The sequence below is a fragment of the Solea senegalensis genome, linkage group LG16 (assembly GCF_019176455.1).
Source record: "Solea senegalensis isolate Sse05_10M linkage group LG16, IFAPA_SoseM_1, whole genome shotgun sequence".
NCBI classification, from domain to species: Eukaryota; Metazoa; Chordata; class Actinopteri; order Pleuronectiformes; family Soleidae; genus Solea; species Solea senegalensis.
The window spans coordinates 7612698-7632708 of NC_058036.1; the positions used below are offsets into that span (position 1 = coordinate 7612698).

Sequence of the window (20011 nt, forward strand, 5' to 3'; positions counted from 1 at the left end):
AGTCCGTGAACCAGACCAAGGTAATACATTCATGAAACTGGTTAAAAACAAGACAAAATATCAGCAAGTTAGTAAAATTCTTACTAAGAATGTTTTATTAAAATAAATGCCAAGAGGTTAATAAGAAAAATAACAGCATACACCATGAAAACTAAACGCAAGCATGTAAAAATACTTATGACAAGGAAACTAATAAAGTAGCTAATGAGTTAAACAAGCTGGGAATTGGCAAGAAAAACAAAACAAAATATAACAGGAAAAAAAGGCAACACTCCCCACAAGAGACAGTTTTCAAGATCTAAAAGAGAAGGGGGGGAGGGGGGGAAGAGAGGGCTGTTTGGGGGGGAGGAGGGGGGGCAGTAGCAGTGGGTTTCATTAAAAAAAGCACTCGGAAACATGATTAATATACATATAAAATGAGATTAGAAAAATACATTATAAACCTGTAACAATGGCTGTTAATTACATTATCATACATGTAGTAGGCAGGCCAGAGAGAATACGGTAGGTATAGAGTTAACCTTTCACCTGATGGACTTATCCAGCCTTTCACAATGACACAGCAAGTTGTAACATTGCAGAGGGAGATTTTCTTAATACTGTCAAATGCTGAATAGCCATCTCTTGCTCCACTTTAATATTGCATTTCAATTTAATAAAATAACACTGAAAAAAGGAGAGAGAGAAAAAAAAAAAATCAAGAATCATTGACCTTTCGGTGTAACAGCATGATGAAAGAGCCATGAATAGAAAAACAAACTGCCGAGGCTAAGATTAGGATCCAATTCTTCAACTCAATACGTCGGCAGGTTTTAGTTTACCTTCCTGTGATAACCGGTCGGTTTGTTTCAAGAACTGGAAACAGTTCGCCGTCAGAATTTCATCGTTTTGTGGTTAAAACCGACATCAGAACGGTGACGTGGGGACTTTGCAGCTGTTGAAACAAACGTCATCTTTAGCTACGATCCCCTCGTACGACGTTGTCTTTTTTTTTCTCAGCTCATGATGGAAACATGGCCGACTACCGCGTCGCTGTTGGCAGTTCTGTTTCGCGCGAGGAAAGTAGTCACAGTCTCGGGGGAGGAGAGAATGAAAATCAATACAATATTTCATACTGGTCATTTTAAATCTTAACAAAAAAGGGGAAGAGAGTCTGCTCATACAGCAGAGTAAAGGGCCGTTAGGTAAAGGACAAAAGAAAAGAAAAGAAGATTCAGGAAGACAAAACCATGGCACATATTTTAGCTGGTCTAAACGACTGCTATTCTTTTTTGCATAGAATAACGTGGGTAGCGCCACAGTATGGTGAGAGCTACCCTGCTCCAACTACTCAGAGCAAGGAATACTAGCCATTCCTCTCTGCGCCGACGCGGTGGGTGCTGGATATTATTGAACACAACAGGAACACTCGGAGAAACAGAAACCACTGTTGATAAGGCACTTTGATTTGATCCTCGGCGGTTGTCTCGCGCTCTGATCCTCGCTAACTTTCCCAGGGTTGACGACTGTTTTGGTCTGTGTCTTCCTTTGCGATCATATCCAAGGTAACACAGCACTTTGCCCCCTCACCCACTCACCATCCCCCCCCACTCCATATACTGTTTTAAACCTTTTTTTTTTAAATTTTTTTATTCTTCTGATTTTGTAAATGCAAGTATCAAAAGCTAAAATTGCCAAAAATAGATTTCTCATTATTTTTTTCTCTACTCCAGCACCCTGTAAAATGATCTATTTTTTGTTCTCGTCTGTATTCGTATAAGCATCGACAGATATCTACATTTTTATATATTTATATGTATTTATATATATATATATATAAGACGTATGTATAAAGCAATTTGAACAGGCAGGCATGGCTTTCACATCCTATTTTTTTTTTTCTTGAGAGAGTTGAACAAAAAAGAAAAATAGTCGGGCACAGGTTTCTAGACGACGATCACGGGGAGGTGTGACACATTGTGGATGCGCTCTTGGATGGTTTGGCAAATGTGGTGAAAACAAATGTTTCATCACTAAAAAAAGAATGAATGGATTAGTTGCAGGAGGGCTCAGATTATGGCCACCTACTAGAAAATGTTTAAGTGGTGTTAAAAAAAAACAAAACTAAAAAAAAAATTAAAATCAAATGAACCACAACAAAAATAAAACAACTCATCACCCCATTTGGCTGCGTGCCTGATGGAACGACTCCACGCGGATATACCTACAAAAGCTTCCGCGTGGCAAACTGTAAGTGCCCTTCCCTCTAAGCATTGTCCTGTAAATGACTAGCCTGTCCATTTAGTGTTACTTGCCGCAATTGTGTTCACCTACTCAGAAAAAATGTGGAGCATAAATGGGTCAAAAATCATCTTAATGACCGGGGCTGTCTGTTCCAGCTGAAGGCAAGCACCACAAATTCACACCCTTGACTCTAAAATCACAGAGAGAGTCCTGGTTGGACTAAATGCATAATTGCAGATATATAATTCATTGGAAAAAACCTTTGGCTAAATACGCACACTTAATACTTTTTGTTTGTTTTTTTTTTTAGTCTTTTTTGATCACAGCTCAGCTAACTCATCGAGATATTTTCTAAATACATCAGGCACTGTAAAATGAATGTAGTGTGGATGGGGGTGTAGCAGTGGACAGTGGCTAACAAGCACTGCTCCAATCACCCCCAACGCCTCGACACACTCTACTTTCATTGTAGTATTTAAAAAAAAAAAAGAAAAAAAAGAACACACACACACGCGCACACAGACACACACACACGCACGCACGCACACAAACCCATCAGCCCAATTTTGACCTTCCCATTTTGCCCTTCGTCACGTTTGTGTTTTTCAGCCTGCGTTACACATCAGATTGCGTTTTCCTTTCCCAAACGTGAACCACCTGCCTTGCACGGGCTCGTCAACGCAAGCAAAGCTAATTAGTCAAAAAAATATGAACAACAGAGAACAAACCAAAAAAAATTAAAAATCAAGTGGAGGAAATGACTCAAAAAGTAAAAGCAAAATGAACAAAAAGACAGAGGGGGGAAAAAAACAACAACAACACACAAATCATAAAAAGCTCCTTTTGCCATCATTTTAGCCATGCTTTTTTTTGTCCTTTTTCTTAAACAGACAGAAAGCTGTTTGGAGGTGCACACCCAGAATGTGTCAGCTCATAATTACATCTTAGAGCTCAACAACTGCACTACATGTACAAAAATGACAGAAATTAAACAAGTTAATGTGAGTGTGTGTTCTCTTTCCTTCTGTTTCTTTTTCTCTCCCAGCAGATGGGTGGTGTAACAGGGTGGGAGCAGGTAGGGGCTCATTGTTGTTATTTTTATGTTTTGATTTTTCTTTTAAAGAAAGGGCCGGAGCACATTTGAGGGGGATAATGCCATTTCTCTCAAACTGAAGGGTTTGCGTCAAATAGATGATGCAGTTTGATTAATACGAGTGAGGTCATCAAATCAGAGCACTTAAAGGAGAGTGGGTGTGCCGGGTGGGGTGGGTGGGGTGGGCGGGGTCTTTATTGCTATATAATTCAGTGCAGATTCAGTGAGTAATACCACAAGCGCATCCACCCAATATATGATTCATGAAGAAAAAGAAAGAGAAAGAATGGGAATTGAACTCAATGAACAGAGTGAAAAAAAATGAATATTACACAACGTTGTTGGGTTTTGTTGTGTTTCAGTGAAGATTCTGCGTTGTTTTCTATTTTTTTGTCAGAACGTGTTAGGGTAACTGTACGGGCAGGCGCCTCTCTCTCTCTCTCTCTCGCTCTCTCTCTGTCACTTGCGTCCGAGAGGCTAGCAAAAGGCAATTACCAGTTAACTGATCAGCAGGCAGGCTTGGGGCGGCTCGTCATTGGGTGAAGAGTTCAGAGGTCAGAAGGTCATGTGTTAGTTGCCGGTGGCGGCTAGGTGGTTAGAAACAAAAACAAAACAAACAGAAAAAAAAGATAGAAAGGATATTAGTGTCAGCAAGAAGAGACTGGAATGACATCATTTTAACAATAAAATGAATGCAATCTCTAATGTTGCCCCCCCCCGCTCCTAACACCCCTGCCCAAATGAGATGAACCCAGCTACTCTTATCATCATCATCATCATCATCTCGGATGATCCTCACCTCTAAGCCCCCACCCTGAATCATGTTGCATGGCGGTTTAATTTAAGCGCAAAATGTCCCCATAACCAAAAACAGAAGCAAGGAGCGGCCGAACAGACAGACAAGCTAACAACAAAAAAAAAAACAAGAATCTAGTGTTTTAGTGTCTTTCAGATTGGAGTGCAAGTTACAAACAGTGTGATTAGTGTTAAGGAAACTTACATTAACTGATGTTATGCGAGGGAAACTGTGTGACTAGTGTTACATGTGCAATGAATAGATGAATCGCTGTTTTCCGATTCTTTCTCTTTATTTAGCAGTATATTTTTCTATAATATAAATATACACAAGAACCATAAATACATTTGATATAAAATGCTCAAATATAAAATGACAGTACCTCATGTACAACTGAAATATTAAAAATGTATTTTTCTTTTTTAGCTTTATTCAATATATTTGCAAAAAACACTGGAGAGAACGCAAGCTACCTCAGCTTATGTCTGTGCGTCTTTTTTTTTTGTCTTCCATAGAAAAATAAAATCCAAAATAAATTTAAATTTCAAAGTGAAATGGTGCCTGGTAGCAGCATGGCTACGCGTGTTCTGTCTCTCAGACACAGTGTGGAAATGCTTTCCCTTGTTTTCTTTGCTACTTATGAACAAAAGAGTAAAACCATGTATGGTATAACAAGCCTGCCCCCATTTTGGCTCTAATTTCACATCAGAGGAATGTCATTAAACACCTTCAACACTGCCTGCAAACTAAGACCTGTGCCGACTTCACGGCTGCAAAAGCCGTTAATGTCACTTTTGCCTGAGCTCTGACTTATACACAGTCAACGTGTGTTTTTATATGTTAAAAGTACTAAATGTAAACAAAAATGTGCATACCACAAGCAACCATTTAGCTGGTGTGTGGATGGATGGGGTAGAAAAAGGTGGTGGTTGTGGGGGAAGCAAACGAGAAAAAACACCATATAGACAATATACAAATTCCCAACTAAGGCATTGAGGCAAAAAAAATAGGCATAATAATAATAATAATAATAATCATTGAAATGCATCAGTCAATAGCAGAGTGTAGCTAATAGACTAAACTGACCTCTGTCAGCGGTCACAATCCTTTGGTAAGGATGGACCCGCGTGTCATGCCGTCTCACTTTAGTAGCCATTGCACCTAGATTGTAACAGGTCCACAAGGTTAGAAACCATTCACTTTGAGGAAGGGGAAAAAAAAACAGTCATCTTTTACAGTAATAACATTCACATTCTTTTTAGCAATTATCATTATAATGTTTAGATAATACAACAATACACAGAATAGCAACATAATACAGATTATAGTACATAGACACACACACACACACCACAAGGATCTTTCTTGTAGAAAAATGCAGTAGAAAAAAATAATACATATTTTTTGGGATTTTCTCTTGGTATTTAAAAATGCATAACTTAAGTCATAAAATTCCACAGTGCTCCGAGCTATATAGAGGTCTCTTTGAAAAGAGGGCAGCTAAAGGGTACAGGCTCCGGGGGCTGTCCAGGAAAAATAATGTGATTCTTCCTGTGGGATCCAGAGAGGGACTGAGAGAAATTTGTCTCTTTATTTTGAAAGGTGGGGAAATCCAATAGAGCTCTGATGGTAATTGAATAGTGCCAGACACCACCTGCCTCTCTCCCTTTCTCTTTCATTTTCGTTTCCCCTCTCTCGCCATCTCTCTCCAGGTCAATCTGTTCACTGGCGACAGCGGCTGTCGTTTACCTCTACTATTTGTCAAAACTGATTTCTACCCGCTACACTGCCTGATACTAGCTTGCATATATGACACCACACAATATTTATAAAGTCTTATAAAAAAATGTGACGCATGCATGACTTATGAATACAAATTTAAACTAAAAATAAAGCATGCTTTGGCTGCCACCTTTTACCAATCTGAGGCAGCGGGTGGCCTAATATTACCATAATCTGAGAAAACACAATGACGGCTGTATACAGTAGTGCATGCAGTCGAGCCAGGCGCGCGAGTATGTGTGAGTATGAGAGCGAGTGTGTTCTACTGGGCTCTGTGTAGCTGAAGGCACCAATCGATAGTGTGAGTAAATAAAATGCACTAAGCTGGTGTAACCCTGCAAGTTAAAGAGAGAAAAGCCAGTCAGCTGCCCCTGTCTGTTCTACACACGACTCCCAGAAGCACCCCAGAATCCACAGGTCGGTTTAAAACCAACCCCATGTCTGACGCTGCCAGAAGATGCAGGACAATTAGGGGAGCACTATGTAAACGCCAAAGAGTGACTGATAAAGGCCACTTTGTTGTACAACATACGGTGTTCATGTCACACTATTCTATCCATAGATGTTCGCTTGTCTCTTTGGTCACACATGTGTAGAGCTTAAAGCACCTTTGAGTCTAGTATTCCAATCCTAAAACTGAGCAGTACTCCTGACAGAAAATAAGAGGGACGTCAGGCTCTGCTACCACTGAGCTAAAGTTCAAGAGGGGTGAAGCTAAGACAATGGCGAGAGGGGAAGGTGAAGAAAAAAGGGAGGAATTTAATGAACATCCCCAGTGGGGGTGAGAGAGGGACTATCTACAGGCATCAAGGCCTGCCTGCAGAGAACAGCAGAGAGAAATGATTTCAAAAGCTGCAGAAATCCAAGGGGATCTGCCGCCAGACTGAATATGCCTCCAGGCCAGTGCATGAAAGGGTTAGAGAGCAGGCTGCGTGTATGTAAGAGCATTTCTGTCCGCGTGCCTCATTTCACAGTGAGCCAAGTCCTCCTATATATACACCTTGCAGAAAAGGGGGCAATGTCAACCTGAGAGCATAGCTGTTTGGCGGGAGCATAACTACTACAGTGAAGTAACCTCAGACTAAATTATAAAGAGAAACCTCAAAGACCACCGCCCTCACGAGTAAAGATCTGTCCCCCTTTTAATGTTTGAACACAGTGTCCATATGAGCCACATGCTGTAGCTGGTCATCCCATTACCCAGAGCTCCACCAGAACATCCACCCTGTCAGTTTGTTTGTTTTGATCCTCAGGTGGACACGACATATTTACCTTTCAAAAAGTCCTGACTGTGGCTCAGGGAAGCCGCGTCCAGAACCCCAGCTCCGGGGTAAAACAAGCTGCCCTCGTGTCCAGGCTGGCTAAAGTTGACCGTTGTACCTGCTGCACCCATGCTTCCCCAGGCTCTCTTACCTAGAACCCCACTGTGCTCGATGGGGTACTCCAGCAGGGAGGTGGGTGCCAGGGCGTAAGGGTACTCGTATGGGGTGGTGTAGATAAGCCCGCCATCCGGTGTGGGAGGCACCAGCGTGGGCGTGCCATTGGGCAGCATGGCAGCCATCTGAGTGGGTCGAATGAGGTTCATGATGGGGGCCCCACCTGGTGTGGGGGGCCGGAGTGCCTGGGGAGGCAACACCTGACCTGTGGGGGCCGCTATGAGACGGGGGCCCTGAGCGGCTGCTGCCGCAGCTGCAAGAGAGAACGCAAAGGTGGCTGCCATAAGCAAGAGACAGGAGTAGAAAGAAAGAAAGAAGGAAAGAAAACAAGAGATAAAGTGTGGTGTTGTTGATCATAATCACAGATGAACAGTGAAAGGTGAAAACACAAAAGAGGGGAAAAAAGGGGGAAACAAGAAGTGGCAGGGAGAGAGGGGTGGGGGGACAAAAGGGAAAATTAGTCCATGCAATGATCATGGTGGTGAACCACAAAAGCCACAATCTGTTGCAAAGAAAAAAATCATCATAGCAAAACAAAATAAAAATAACCCCTCACACCAAAACACAAGAAGCACAAAACGTTGCTGTCATCCCAATGCATTTAAAGCAAACCAGTCACCATGGCAGCTTCACATTCATCTAGTGGAAATGGAACAGATGAAGTAAACACACCAACAGAAATGGAACAGTTGACTGAGGATACAAACAATCTGCTTTCAAAGACAGGCAAAACTATTAAAACTGGATATGAATGTCAGTTTTTTTTCAATTTCAGTTGGATTATCTAAAAACACTCAGAAACATTTTTTTTGTTGCGCATTAGCACGTGCCATGACCTGTGCCCCACAAGGTTCACCAAATGCACATCAATTAATTAAAGCACTGGGGTTAATGTGGTTAGATGATGTGATCATACATCAAAGCTGCGATGTAGGCAGATGATAAATAAGGAACATTTAACAGGGAGTTAATCCCTTAGATGTTTCTGATAATGTTTCACTCTGAATTTTAATTAACAACATCAACAAGATGCCAGAGTGATGTGGAATCATTTTTATCGAGGTCTAAAATACTGGTGCTTTACTTCATCCCTGAACCAGATGGATTATGCATTTAGAAATGACACTCAATATTCAGGAGTAAGCATTGTGGATGTGTGAACCGACATGCAGAGATGAGCAGGTGGAATATAGCAATGTGCCGAGGGTTTAGAGTCCGCCAAGAGCAAGTGAAACACAGTGATTGCATCTAAATTGCAGGGGGGAAGCTTGGATGGAGGATGAGAGGAGAGAAATATGTAGAAGAACAGAGTGGAAGGTGTCCTACTCATGGACGGGTAGGCAAAACATGAACTTTTGGAGAGCTTGAGACAGAGTCGTCTGGAGATATTATGATGTATAAACACAGCAGAAGTGACTACACATTAATTAAGTTAAGTTAAACCATATTAGTGCATTTAAAAATAAATACAGACTAAAATATCCAGATACAGTATAATTTAGATCTGATCAATGCAGTAAAATATTAGTGGTTTATGGTGAAAATGGAGTAAATAGGGTGGCTCTCTGTGCTCATGGCATCTTTCTTACGTGTTTTGATGTTGTTGTCTCTGTATGTCCCATTGAGAATAGCAAGTTCCATCAGCTGCATCTTCTTCAAATTGTCTTCTCCCTCCGCCTGTAAAAACAGAATATGTTAGTATCTATTAACAATAAAACACCACAAATTGGTTCCACACAGGCCTCATTAGCAGGCCAACTGAAACAATGCACACAACAACCAATTCACCTTAAAACATGACCGTGTTTTTGAACTGATACAGCTACAGCTAAATCGCCCGGACACAACGCCTCATCCCTCCTCCACGTGCCCCAGTTGGACTGGGATTAAGGAAACAGAGATGGAGATAAGCTTAAGTGCTGTTGTCATGGCAGAGTGCCTTGTTGTTACTAAAATGCTGACAGAGACATTAAGTGTGGGAATGCATATTCATAATCCACATCACAATTATAATTACTGTAATTTTCTTTGCTCCCTTGTGTGCAATCAAATGCGCAATAACCACCCTGGCTAATGTCAGTCCTGTCAATTAAGGTTTGGATAAATAAATACAAAAGCAGCAGCCACTGTCATTATTGCCAAATTAGTGGACTGAAATTATTCACAGAAAGCAATTAAGATAGTACCCCGACTGCCACTCGCACCCACCACCCCAACACAATTTCCCCTGAAGCTACTGAACACTCAATAACCATGACAACACAAAAGCCCCTGTGATTTTCCAGGTTGTACATCATAATTTAAGCAGGGTCTGGTGTGAATTACTCACAACGGAAGGGTGCAAAGCATGTGAAGCTTTGCTAATGTCACATTCACCGTAAGTGAACAATGGATTTGATGCTTTTTGCTCCTGAAATGGTGCGGACGTTGCTCGCTCGCCTGCCGGTTCAACTCACAAAGACAAAGGCTTATGCACATGTGCTCCGCATCTGCATGTAAACGCATCACCGGCACACACAGAAGAGCCAACCAGTCTGTTCGTGGTGGCAGCAAAAAGGGCAGGAAGATAGACACTGAACCTCCTGTGTTTTTTCATTCTATCTACTAGACTAATTCAGCAACAGTCTGCTGCTCCATTCAGAGAACGATAAGCAAAGAAAGACATGGAAGGGGAGAGGTAGAAGAAGAGGGGAAAAGAATGAGGGCTCAGAGTTAAGCCCTCTCCAGAGACTCCTCTTCAACACAGCCACTAAAAGAGGAAGAGAAAGCGCTGGGTTAAGCAAGAGAAAGTGACAGAGGCTGGTCTCCCTTGACTAAATATAAGGCAATGGCCTCCGAATAGTCACAGTATTCAGCTGTGTGTGTGTGTGTGTGCGCAATGTTTAGTGCAGCACAGAGCTGCCAATTAATGAAGCAAGGATATTCTCACTTTTCTTCACTATCGCCACAGTGCTGTCACTGTTTCTTTTATGGGGAAGTCTTAAAAAAACAAAAAAACAACTAATAAAAAAAACAACTAAACAAAACAGTTTTTTTCTTTTGCAGAGCAACTTCATCTTCTGCAGAGACATGAAAAAAGGCTAGAAATACATAAACTACTGATGCAACATACATGATTCACTACTCTTGCTTATGAAAATTGACGATGTGAATCACAACGCTGCAAAATGACAGAATTTTCATGCGGCACAATATCAAAAAGACAATTCTGAACAAATGGTTTTCTTAACATCACAACTGCAAATTATGTATTCATTATTCCTGCTGTTGCTCAAAGCTGCACAATAATGCACAACTGAGTCTAAATCTAAAACCTGAAAACACAACTCATCTAATTAAACACATTAGTATTAGTTATTGAGCACAAGCCTTCCTGAATAATTTCAACAATTTCCCACACCAAGGTTTTCCCCTCCACCACAAGCCTTGGGGCTGAGGTGAAAACCATTTGACATGATGTGTCGACAACATTAACCAAACGAGGCTAATTGAATACGGCCTAGGTCAACGGCAAGCACGGGCAAGTAGACCCTCCTCGATAAAGAGTAGTAATCACTACTTAGATGCTGCAACATCTGCGTAAACACTTGTACACATGAACGAACAAGCCCTCAAATTGCTGCCTGATAACAGTATTAAAATCCATGTTTTCCATTGTTACGCTTGCTTCATTCTTCTCTGCACTCCCCCTTAGTTACTTACAACATCAACTAAATAAAACTGTTTTCTCTAGTAAAATACAAACACAAATGGCAAAAGAAAAAAATAAGGGAAAGAAAACGGCTACATTTTTACTAATGACACAAATCAAAACAGCTGTTTCTTCTCCTCACTCTCCCTCTCTCTGTGTTTGTGTTTAAAAAGTGTGTCAGTGGTTCTTTGGAGGTGGGCCAAGCCGACTTGCTCGACAAAACACTATCCCTCCTGCAGATTTTTTTTTTTTACTCGCTACAAGCATTCCCTAACATACGGGCTTGAGGTCTCCCACCAAGAGGTAACATTGTCTGAGGATGTGAAGTTCCCCATCTCACTTAATAACATGGATCAACACTATTCACAAACCAACAGAATGATCACCTACGAAATGGCTGTGCTCATTTCCTGATCAACATCATGTGTCTCTATCACATGGCTTATGAATTTTGGATTTGGAAAACAAATAAACAATGAGCTAGGCAGATGAAAAGACAGTGTCAACCAAGGACTCCTGGTAGTGAAAATTCACACTTTCTTTTAAAATTGTCAACATTGGTTGGAACTTGCAGAAAAACTATGACAATTCTATTCAACCAAGCCTAAAAGGCAGATGGAACATGCCAAGCGTTTCAAACATTCAGTGCAACTGTAGTCACTAGGTCCCAAAACAAACTGTCATCTGTGACCAATGCTTGAAAAACAGTCACAACAAGCTAAGTAGCTATGTTCACAGTGGTACTTGGTGTTTTTGTGGCTACACTTAAATGATGTGTAAGAGGAAGACTAACCATTAGAGGAGGACTGAGTTCTAATAAGGCTCTAGGTAAGAGGGTAAGTACAAGGCACTTGGCAGCAGACTGCAGCTTTAGACAAATACATGCTGGTAGATGAATGTTAGAGCTGCCTGTGTGTTTGTGTGTGCTCTGTGATGATGGAATGGCAGGGTTGGGGGGGGTTAAATGGACACGGGGGAAGAGGGTGCCACCATCCATCCCACTCTGCATCAGTGGCACAGAGCCTGTTGAGAGGAGAAAGACACAAAATAGAGGGCATCGAGAGGGGAAGAGCACAGATGCCGCTGCTATGATGAGGTGTGTGCCGTTATGTGTGAAAAGTGTGTATTCCCACTGAAGTGTTGCTGATACAGCTCCATCATCTTGCTAACACAGTTTGTTAGCTAAAGCCCCCAAACCCCAACAGATCGTTTCTGATTTGCATCTGAAACAAGCTCATCTCCTGCCATCAAAATTCAATTCCCAGCAGCAACATTTCCCTTTCCCCCTGTTTCTGTTCTCTGTAGTGCTGTGTGGATGTTTGCAAAGTATTTGCAATAGAAGAACATTGCTTAGTCACAAAAGCTGCATTTCCTTCACGGTACAGCATGACGTTGTACCGGTGCAACGACAACAAACGACGACATACAACACAACAATGGACATCCAGGCTCGGTTTGTGGCTGAGAATAGACGGTGGGTGTTTGCTCGACTTCCATGGGATATTTACAACAATTGCAAGGGAGTGATGTTTCACCTGGGAGTGTAAAATGCTTTATGGCATGATGACACGACATCACACTGCACCAATTATGTTTAGCTACTGTAGCTAGGAGATGAGGATGATTGTTGCCTGAGCATTTGATTGACTTTGTTTTCTGTATATGAGCTCTTAGCTTTTAGAGGTTCACTGCTGCCAGTCCCCTTAATTGCTCAAATTCAAAGCACAACCAAATTTAATGAACAACCATCCTATAATTTCAACATGTGGCAACAGAGACTGCTGTAGCTGCTGTGTAACAAAAAATATATGGGCTTGCTTTAAATAGTGTATCACAGAACATCTTAGATGACAATTCATAAACGGCACCAGAGGGGTGTTAACACTTGAATGTTGCCCTGCTAAAAGTGACGCCACAGTTAACAGACTCCTAAGTCAGCATGCACCACCCTCCATAAAACATTCTCTCAGACGCAGGCATTACCAGCACTATGTGTGTGAGCAAGCTGCTTGTGTGTGTGTGTCTCTGTAATGATCTGGCTGCAGGAATTCCCAGAAGAGGAATAGCTGCTGGATTACAGAGCAGGAGAGGAAGTTTTTCGTTATCATCCGTAACATGCATGCATGCGCGAAACAAACGCACACACCCACACATTCCTGTCCATCAGTGAGAAAAGCTACTCAATAAAGCTGCTCTATCCAGAAGAATCAGATTCAATCAATGAGGCCTATTTGTGAAATCAGTGGAGCGGTAAAAGCTATCAGGGAGGAGCAAGAGAGAGGGATGAGGGAAGGAAGAAAAGGCAGGAAGGGAAACGAAAAGGGAGACGATGGCATGATGAGCTAAAGTAAGTGATCCGTGTCCCACTGACTAGCCGACAACCCTGCGATGAGGTCACCAGATACATGCCAAATCACTTCCGTGTGTTACTTTTTTGGGCCTCTCACCTGATCTAAGTTTGTGTCAGTAAGCTGATGAACTACAAACTACATAGTGAATGCTCATTGTTACAGACAAGCTTATGTACCTAGCTGCACATAATGTGTACTGTATGCGCATGTGGATGACAACAAGCCACAAATGTGTGGCTCTCAGTGTTTACACCCTCACTCTCCCCCCACTGTCACTTTTTATTGCAAATTTGCCGCCATCTGTTAAGTGTCTATTTCAGAAGTACCCCTTATAATCCAGCAGAGGGCGCATGAAAGGTTTCCTTACCATATCAAAGGACAGTGTCAGCTGCGACAGCATCTTGGAGATGCAAGCCTACAGTAAATGAGGGGGACCCGTCTCGCTCTCCTCTCTGCAGATAGCAACCACTACTTTGGTGGATAGACAAGATGTGCTCCGAATACCCGCTAATAACCTAAGCCTATACTCTCTGAACTGGATGTTCAAATTTATTTGGACAAATTATGGGTCACTATGAATTCATGCGATCTTGATTTTTGGAAAAAGTGACAGCACTTACCACCATACCCCAATTCCTGGCATTTTCCTATGCCTCTAACCAAGAGATGAATTTATGGCTGCAACTGCAACTAAGGCTCTCCCTCATATCTGGCAAGAGTCACTGTCTATGTCGATAAGCTCAGTTCAGAGAAATTAAATGAACGGTGAGAATGATGGTGAAACAAAAGAGGAAGAGAAAAGGCACAGCTGAGCAAGTGTGAATGATTGAGTTGGTGGAGAGATAGAGAGATATTCAGGAAGAAGAAAGGGATAGCTGGTGAATATAAGACAAGAAGAGACAGACAACGTAGTGAAAACCAATTTGTCTGTTCCCTAGTGGGCTGACACTGGCTAAGGCCTGCTTTCCTTCCCTGGCCTCACTGTCAGTCAACACAAACGCACAAGCATACACACAAACACACACACACACACACACACACACACACACACACACACACACACACACACACACACACACACACACACACACACACACACACACACACACACACACACACACACACACACACACACACACACACACACACACACACACACACACACACACACCTGAGGTCTTTGCAGGGCCAGGGTAAGGCTCTCACTAAACTACTCCAATTACCTCAGCAGTAAACACAGTCTGCCCTGGCTGCCTCCTAGGATACAGATAGACGCTATATGTGTTGTATTGAGAATAAGAGGGGAGGGGGGAAATTCAGTGGAGTAGAGAATGTGGTACTAGGAGCCTCAGGGAAGGAGGAGTAGATGACTTGATACAGAGGGGGTGGGATTGGTAGTGGTGGCATCTGTGTTTTCTCCCATTTCCCTCCCTCTCTCCACTCCCTTTTGGTTCCTTCCCAAACTCCAACATCTGGAGGAGAATGATTACTCTCGCAATGCTGCCAAGACGACTTATCAACAATTCCACACCCCAGAAGCGGTGTGTTAGCGAAAAAGAAGGAACGACTACTTGTAGCGAAAGCTTCGAAACATCGACACAAATAAATATTTGACAAGAAAGTTTCGTCGATACAAGTCAACTAAAGCATACCTGGAAGCTGGCTTGGGGAAAGAAGCAAAAACAGAAGCGTAGCGAACCTGATTCGCATGTTTTCATAGACGAGAACATAAATCAAAAAATAACCTTCAAAGAAAAGATGCATGTTCCCCCACCCTCCACATATAACTTATACTTCGTCTATGAATGTATAAAATACTACAAAGACTATAAAAACACACTCGACTACTGGGGAACAATACAAAAATATCTATAGTATTTTCTCTTTCAGGAAATAAAGGGTTGCACACCCCTTTTTAAATTCAATGCTGCACTGTCAAAGTCAATTTTCTTTCCTCTGCCTTGCTCCTCCAGTTTTGTGAACATATCTGCCAAGGGAATCAGACCTCAACTGTATTTTCCTTTTCTCAAAAGACTCACAATGCAATCTCCTGCAACTCTCCTCTCCGACTATTTTCTACCTTCACAACAATCATGTAAAGCTTCTTTATTTCTCCTTTTACTCATTTGCTCCCTTCCTCACTCCCAGACAGCTCTGTTAGCGACATGCACCATTAGTCATGCTAACCCACCAACACACTAGCTCATTAGCATAGAAGTGAACCTGACTCAAGTCAGATTATTACAAACACATCGTGGCTGCTCCGCCCCATTACTGTCAATCACACGGCTAACGGAGGTAAAGTTTGAAGTGGCGTATTACAAAGTCAAGAACCAACACTTCAGTTAATACAACACTGTCTGAAGCTCTGCACCTATAAACATTGTTATGATTCAGAGTAAACGTGCTGCCTCTATTCTGTCTGATATAGTGTTGGTAGGTGCAACAGCATGTTGCGGAAATGTATTAATTGAATTTGTAGAGATTGGTTTACTCCTACAGCTTTTCTAGCGTCACCCATGATGTTAAATACAAGTACGGGTGGTGGACTCAGTCTGAGCCCTGGCATTGGCACAGACTCTGGATCTATGGGGCTTTTAAACAGCCCTTTATCGTACTAAAAAGGATTGAAGTGGGCAGGCTTGGTGCTCTGTGCCAGTCCCATCAATATCAACTAACAAACATACACAGCCTCAGTATCACCGACAGGAGGAAGGGAAGGGGAAAAGAGGGATGACATGTTTTCCCCCCCGCTAGTTCTGCTCTCTCCAGAGCTCCAAGAAGAAAAGAAAAAACTGTTTTTCCTCTCCCTTCAAAAGCATTTCCAGTAACATGGAGGAAAACCATGCGGAAATTTTGAGTGATCTTGTTTATCCTCACAAACTGGGCTGATATTCCATGTAACATAACAGGGGATTAAACTTCATTTAAATAACCTAGAAAAAGATACGCAGATTTAACAACATGATTAAGATACATTGTTAAAGCTTGTTGGCCTGCACCAGCTTTCACAAACATGTTACAGGCCACGAGTAGGAGGGATCAGAAATCCCAACCACACGTACAGCCCAACAAACCGCCGCCTGTTTCCTCTTTCTACATCACCTGCCAAGAAAAGTCCCCCAATTTCACACGTCATTCCAGTCCATATTCTCCATTAACACAATCCGTCTTCTAACTTTTTCATCCACTACTATTCCATTCTCTTTCCACTTCCCCTCTTCTTCCCTTCCTTTATCCCTCATTCCACCAGGCTGCCAGACGGGGCATTGTTCCGTCGCTGCAATCCTTTAATGCCATCCAATCGAGCAGGGAATATGTTGAAGGGATTTGGCCAGGATTGATTTGGGAGCTTTAAATAGTGCTGGAGGATTTGCATCAGATTCAGATATCATGACTCTAGAGCTGATCACTGGAGTCTTCTCTGAAAACTGAGGTCTTAGGATCTCCTGCAAGGTATGGGATTCAAACAAGGATCCCCTTAGACAGACGGATACTTCTCAAATGAGCAATATGTGGATCTAGTTAGAGACACACTGCTGAGTCCAATCAACTTGTCTATGCAAAACTGTCGATCCATGAAGAGGTGCAAATCCTGGAGTAATTCAACAATTCTTCTAACATGCTTACGAAGTTAAACCCTTAGCAGGCTCTTTTGTTCTGTGTGAATTCTTCTATACGATGCAGAATCATGTTATGTTATGTAATATGTTATGTGTTGGTAAGATGTTCTGTTACCAACTGTGACAATTTTGAGTCCTTAGAGCACCCTAGCAGCTCTAATGTAAAGCTATTTCAATGCATTACTGAAAAATATATTTCAGTGCACATTTGCTGCAGATGTTGTATGCCAATTATGGTAAGTCAAAAACATGGGCATTTCAAAAGAGCGTTTTTGAACAGAATAAAGAAAAGTTGAGTTTTCAGTTTTGCTGTAGCCCCACTAATCTTAACTCAAAACCAGTCAGAGTGTATTGCATACATCATCACTAACAAACGAAAACAATGTGAAAACCCAAGCTATGACAAAAACACCGAGACACCGTGAGTTGAATAGCTGGACTACGAGAATAGAGTTGGAAATGACTTGAGCGATGGCTGGCAAAGTGAGGCCTCACATACTAAGAGCTGAATTTGATAGGCGGCCTTTAGGCTTTCTAAACGCTGAGCTCTACACAATCCTATTTTCCTGCCTAAACACTGGGACACACAGTCACTCGAGAGGCCGAGATGAAAGCACTGGGTCCACGTCTGAGTGTGTGTGCGCGTGCGTATGTGTGTATTCCGACTTCACATGGTTTGGCCATCATAAGACCCTAGGGGAAGTTCAGAGAATACAGCGGGTGGACAATGTACAAAGTGACGTGTGTGTGTGCATGTGCATGCATGTGTGTAAAAAAAAAAGAAGATAATGTGTGTATGCATTCATCAGCACTAAGTCTGAACTGCCACTTCCCATCTGCACATGCAAAAACATTCTAACACATATGCACACTTTTGCATTTCATTGCTTCAGTGTAAGTAGATTAAATGGACCATCAAAGAGAAGCGGAGAGATTGGCCAGGGGCCTGCAGGGTCCCTCTCCTCGTCGCAGGAGGACCAAGGCAGATTAAAACTGGCCAGGCCTCTGAGCCTGTCTTGTTACCCGCCTTCTCTCCCTATGTTCTGTATTTGATACTTGAACAACCCCTCGAGAAGCCAAGCACAACCAGGTGGATTAGGAAGGAGGTTATTTCACAATGATGTCAGGGATCTAGGTGGTTGGGGACGGAGGTGCACGTGTGTGCATGTGAACTGAAATTGAAAGGACAGTACAAGCCGGCAAGGCAATTTTGAAAGTGGTCCAGAGTGCCAGTGTACATAGAATGCTCCTTCACAGGGGATTTTAACGAAAATAAAAATCTAATGAATGAGACAGGAGAAGGAACAGGATTTATTCCCGGAAAAATGAAAGAGATGAATTAGCAACAGGACGGTGTTTCAAGTAAAGAACTCAGGAGAGAATGTGAAAAAAAGACAAAGAGCTAATTGCAACTTAATGAGGCCAGGGTTTGATTCAGGACCACAGATGACAAGGATTTAAAACTACAGATGCCAAGTTATTGTAGTCAATAAGTGACATAGCACCAGCATTCTTTATTCCAGCATTCCGACATGTAGCCTTGTTTAAATTAGTTTGCATTAGTCTGTGTTTCCCATTAATTATGTTGACTGTGACAGCCTGTCTAATTTTTCACACCACAGCTTATTAATGAACTGAAATGATTTTTGCATTCCTTATACAAACAGAACAGGTTTTCTACAGTAGTGTTTGTGTTGTTTCTTCATTGACCCGATGTTGCTCTTTTGGGCTCTCTCTCTCTCATAATGATAAAACACCATCTGTCATTGTCGGACTGGCCATTGGGAGAAATCCCACTGCATTAATGGACTGGGGGACCTTTGAAAAAGAAAAATAATCCATAAGGTTTTATGGTCCACAGCAGACAGGCACTAGTAGTTATGTATAAGTGGTATGTGTGTGCCGTGCCGTCATCACAACCAACCCTCACCAACCTGCAGCCTGACAGGTACCACCACAGATAATATCAGACTTATACTTGATGTTGGTGGATCACCATTGAGGAATATACATTTGTCTGTGTTTCATGTAACCCCCTTTAATCTATAGATTGTGCCTAAAAGTGCATATAAATATTATTGTGCTCTGTTTTTCCATTCCCCCGATTTGTTGACACCAGTGAGCTGAAGAACAACCGAAGGATAACACAGAGTGAGGAAGGAGATGAAAGATGCCATTCAGCATAAATGTTATTGAAATCGAAATCTTTTTTTGTGCCTTGGAATATCCCCCCCCTCCCCCAATCTTGTGACTGGCCCCGTGAGCAAACTCCTGATGATGTGAGGAACAGAACAGAGGGAGAAATTCAAAGTCACACTGCCGCTTTCTTAGCTTTCATGGCTTCTCAAACACTAACACCCACAACAACTACTGAGCTTATTATACGTATGTACGGACTTGGGTAGATGCAGATACGAAAAAGAATCTTTCAATCTCAATCATAAAACTGTATAACATAAATAGCCCCCTAATTAAAAGGCCACTGCATTAAGACATTTCGATTGTCATATAGTAATTACTGCTAATTTAAATGAAGGCAGTGTTATTTAATCACAAATGATGTTAATTATTTTTCTATATGTATTTCACCGCTAAAATATCAAAGGCACTGTCTCTCCGGTCTAAAACTCGCTGATGAAGTCTGCTTGTCTTTCTGTGCCAGGGCCAGGAAATTAAAGAGGAAGAGGACAAGATCAGGGAAGGCTGCCAGGCTGAGGCAGGTTGTTCCCTTTAGGGGTGCTGTTTCTTTAGGGTCAGAACCACCTGTCTGCCCGCCAGGAGAGCCATGGAGCTGGAAATGGGGAGGGATGGGCAGATGGAGATTTGCAGGGGAGGAGCCCTTAGGCCAAGACCAGACCAAGCTCTCCTTCTGTGGGTTTGGCCTGACACGAAGATAGAAGCTCAAGAGAAACCGTATGTGGTACAGCAAATGTGCACATGCAACTATATGTTTGCATAGGTCGCACTGGTGCATCTATGTTTCATATCTAATGTCTTTGATCTTCCCTAATGTCTA

General features: G+C 42.1%; 1 protein-coding gene across 6 annotated transcripts in view; it reads right to left on the reverse strand.

Annotated features, from left to right (window-relative positions):
• Positions 1-1640: 1640 nt before the first annotated feature.
• Positions 1641-20011, reverse strand: part of qkia (QKI, KH domain containing, RNA binding a) — a 68152-nt gene continuing 49781 nt past the window's right edge. The window contains exons 5-8 of one of the 6 annotated variants that reach the window (XM_044047173.1): positions 8920-9007; positions 7308-7607; positions 5199-5273; positions 1641-3903 (exon numbers count right to left, since the gene is read on the reverse strand). In XM_044047173.1, the coding sequence (XP_043903108.1) occupies positions 3887-3903; positions 5199-5273; positions 7308-7607; positions 8920-9007 (480 nt within the window). In that variant the 3' untranslated portion in view covers positions 1641-3886. Of the gene's footprint in view, positions 3904-4385; positions 5274-7166; positions 7608-8919; positions 9008-20011 lie in introns of those variants that run through there. The other 5 variants (XM_044047170.1, XM_044047174.1, XM_044047171.1 and 2 more) reach the window with 5 other exon arrangements.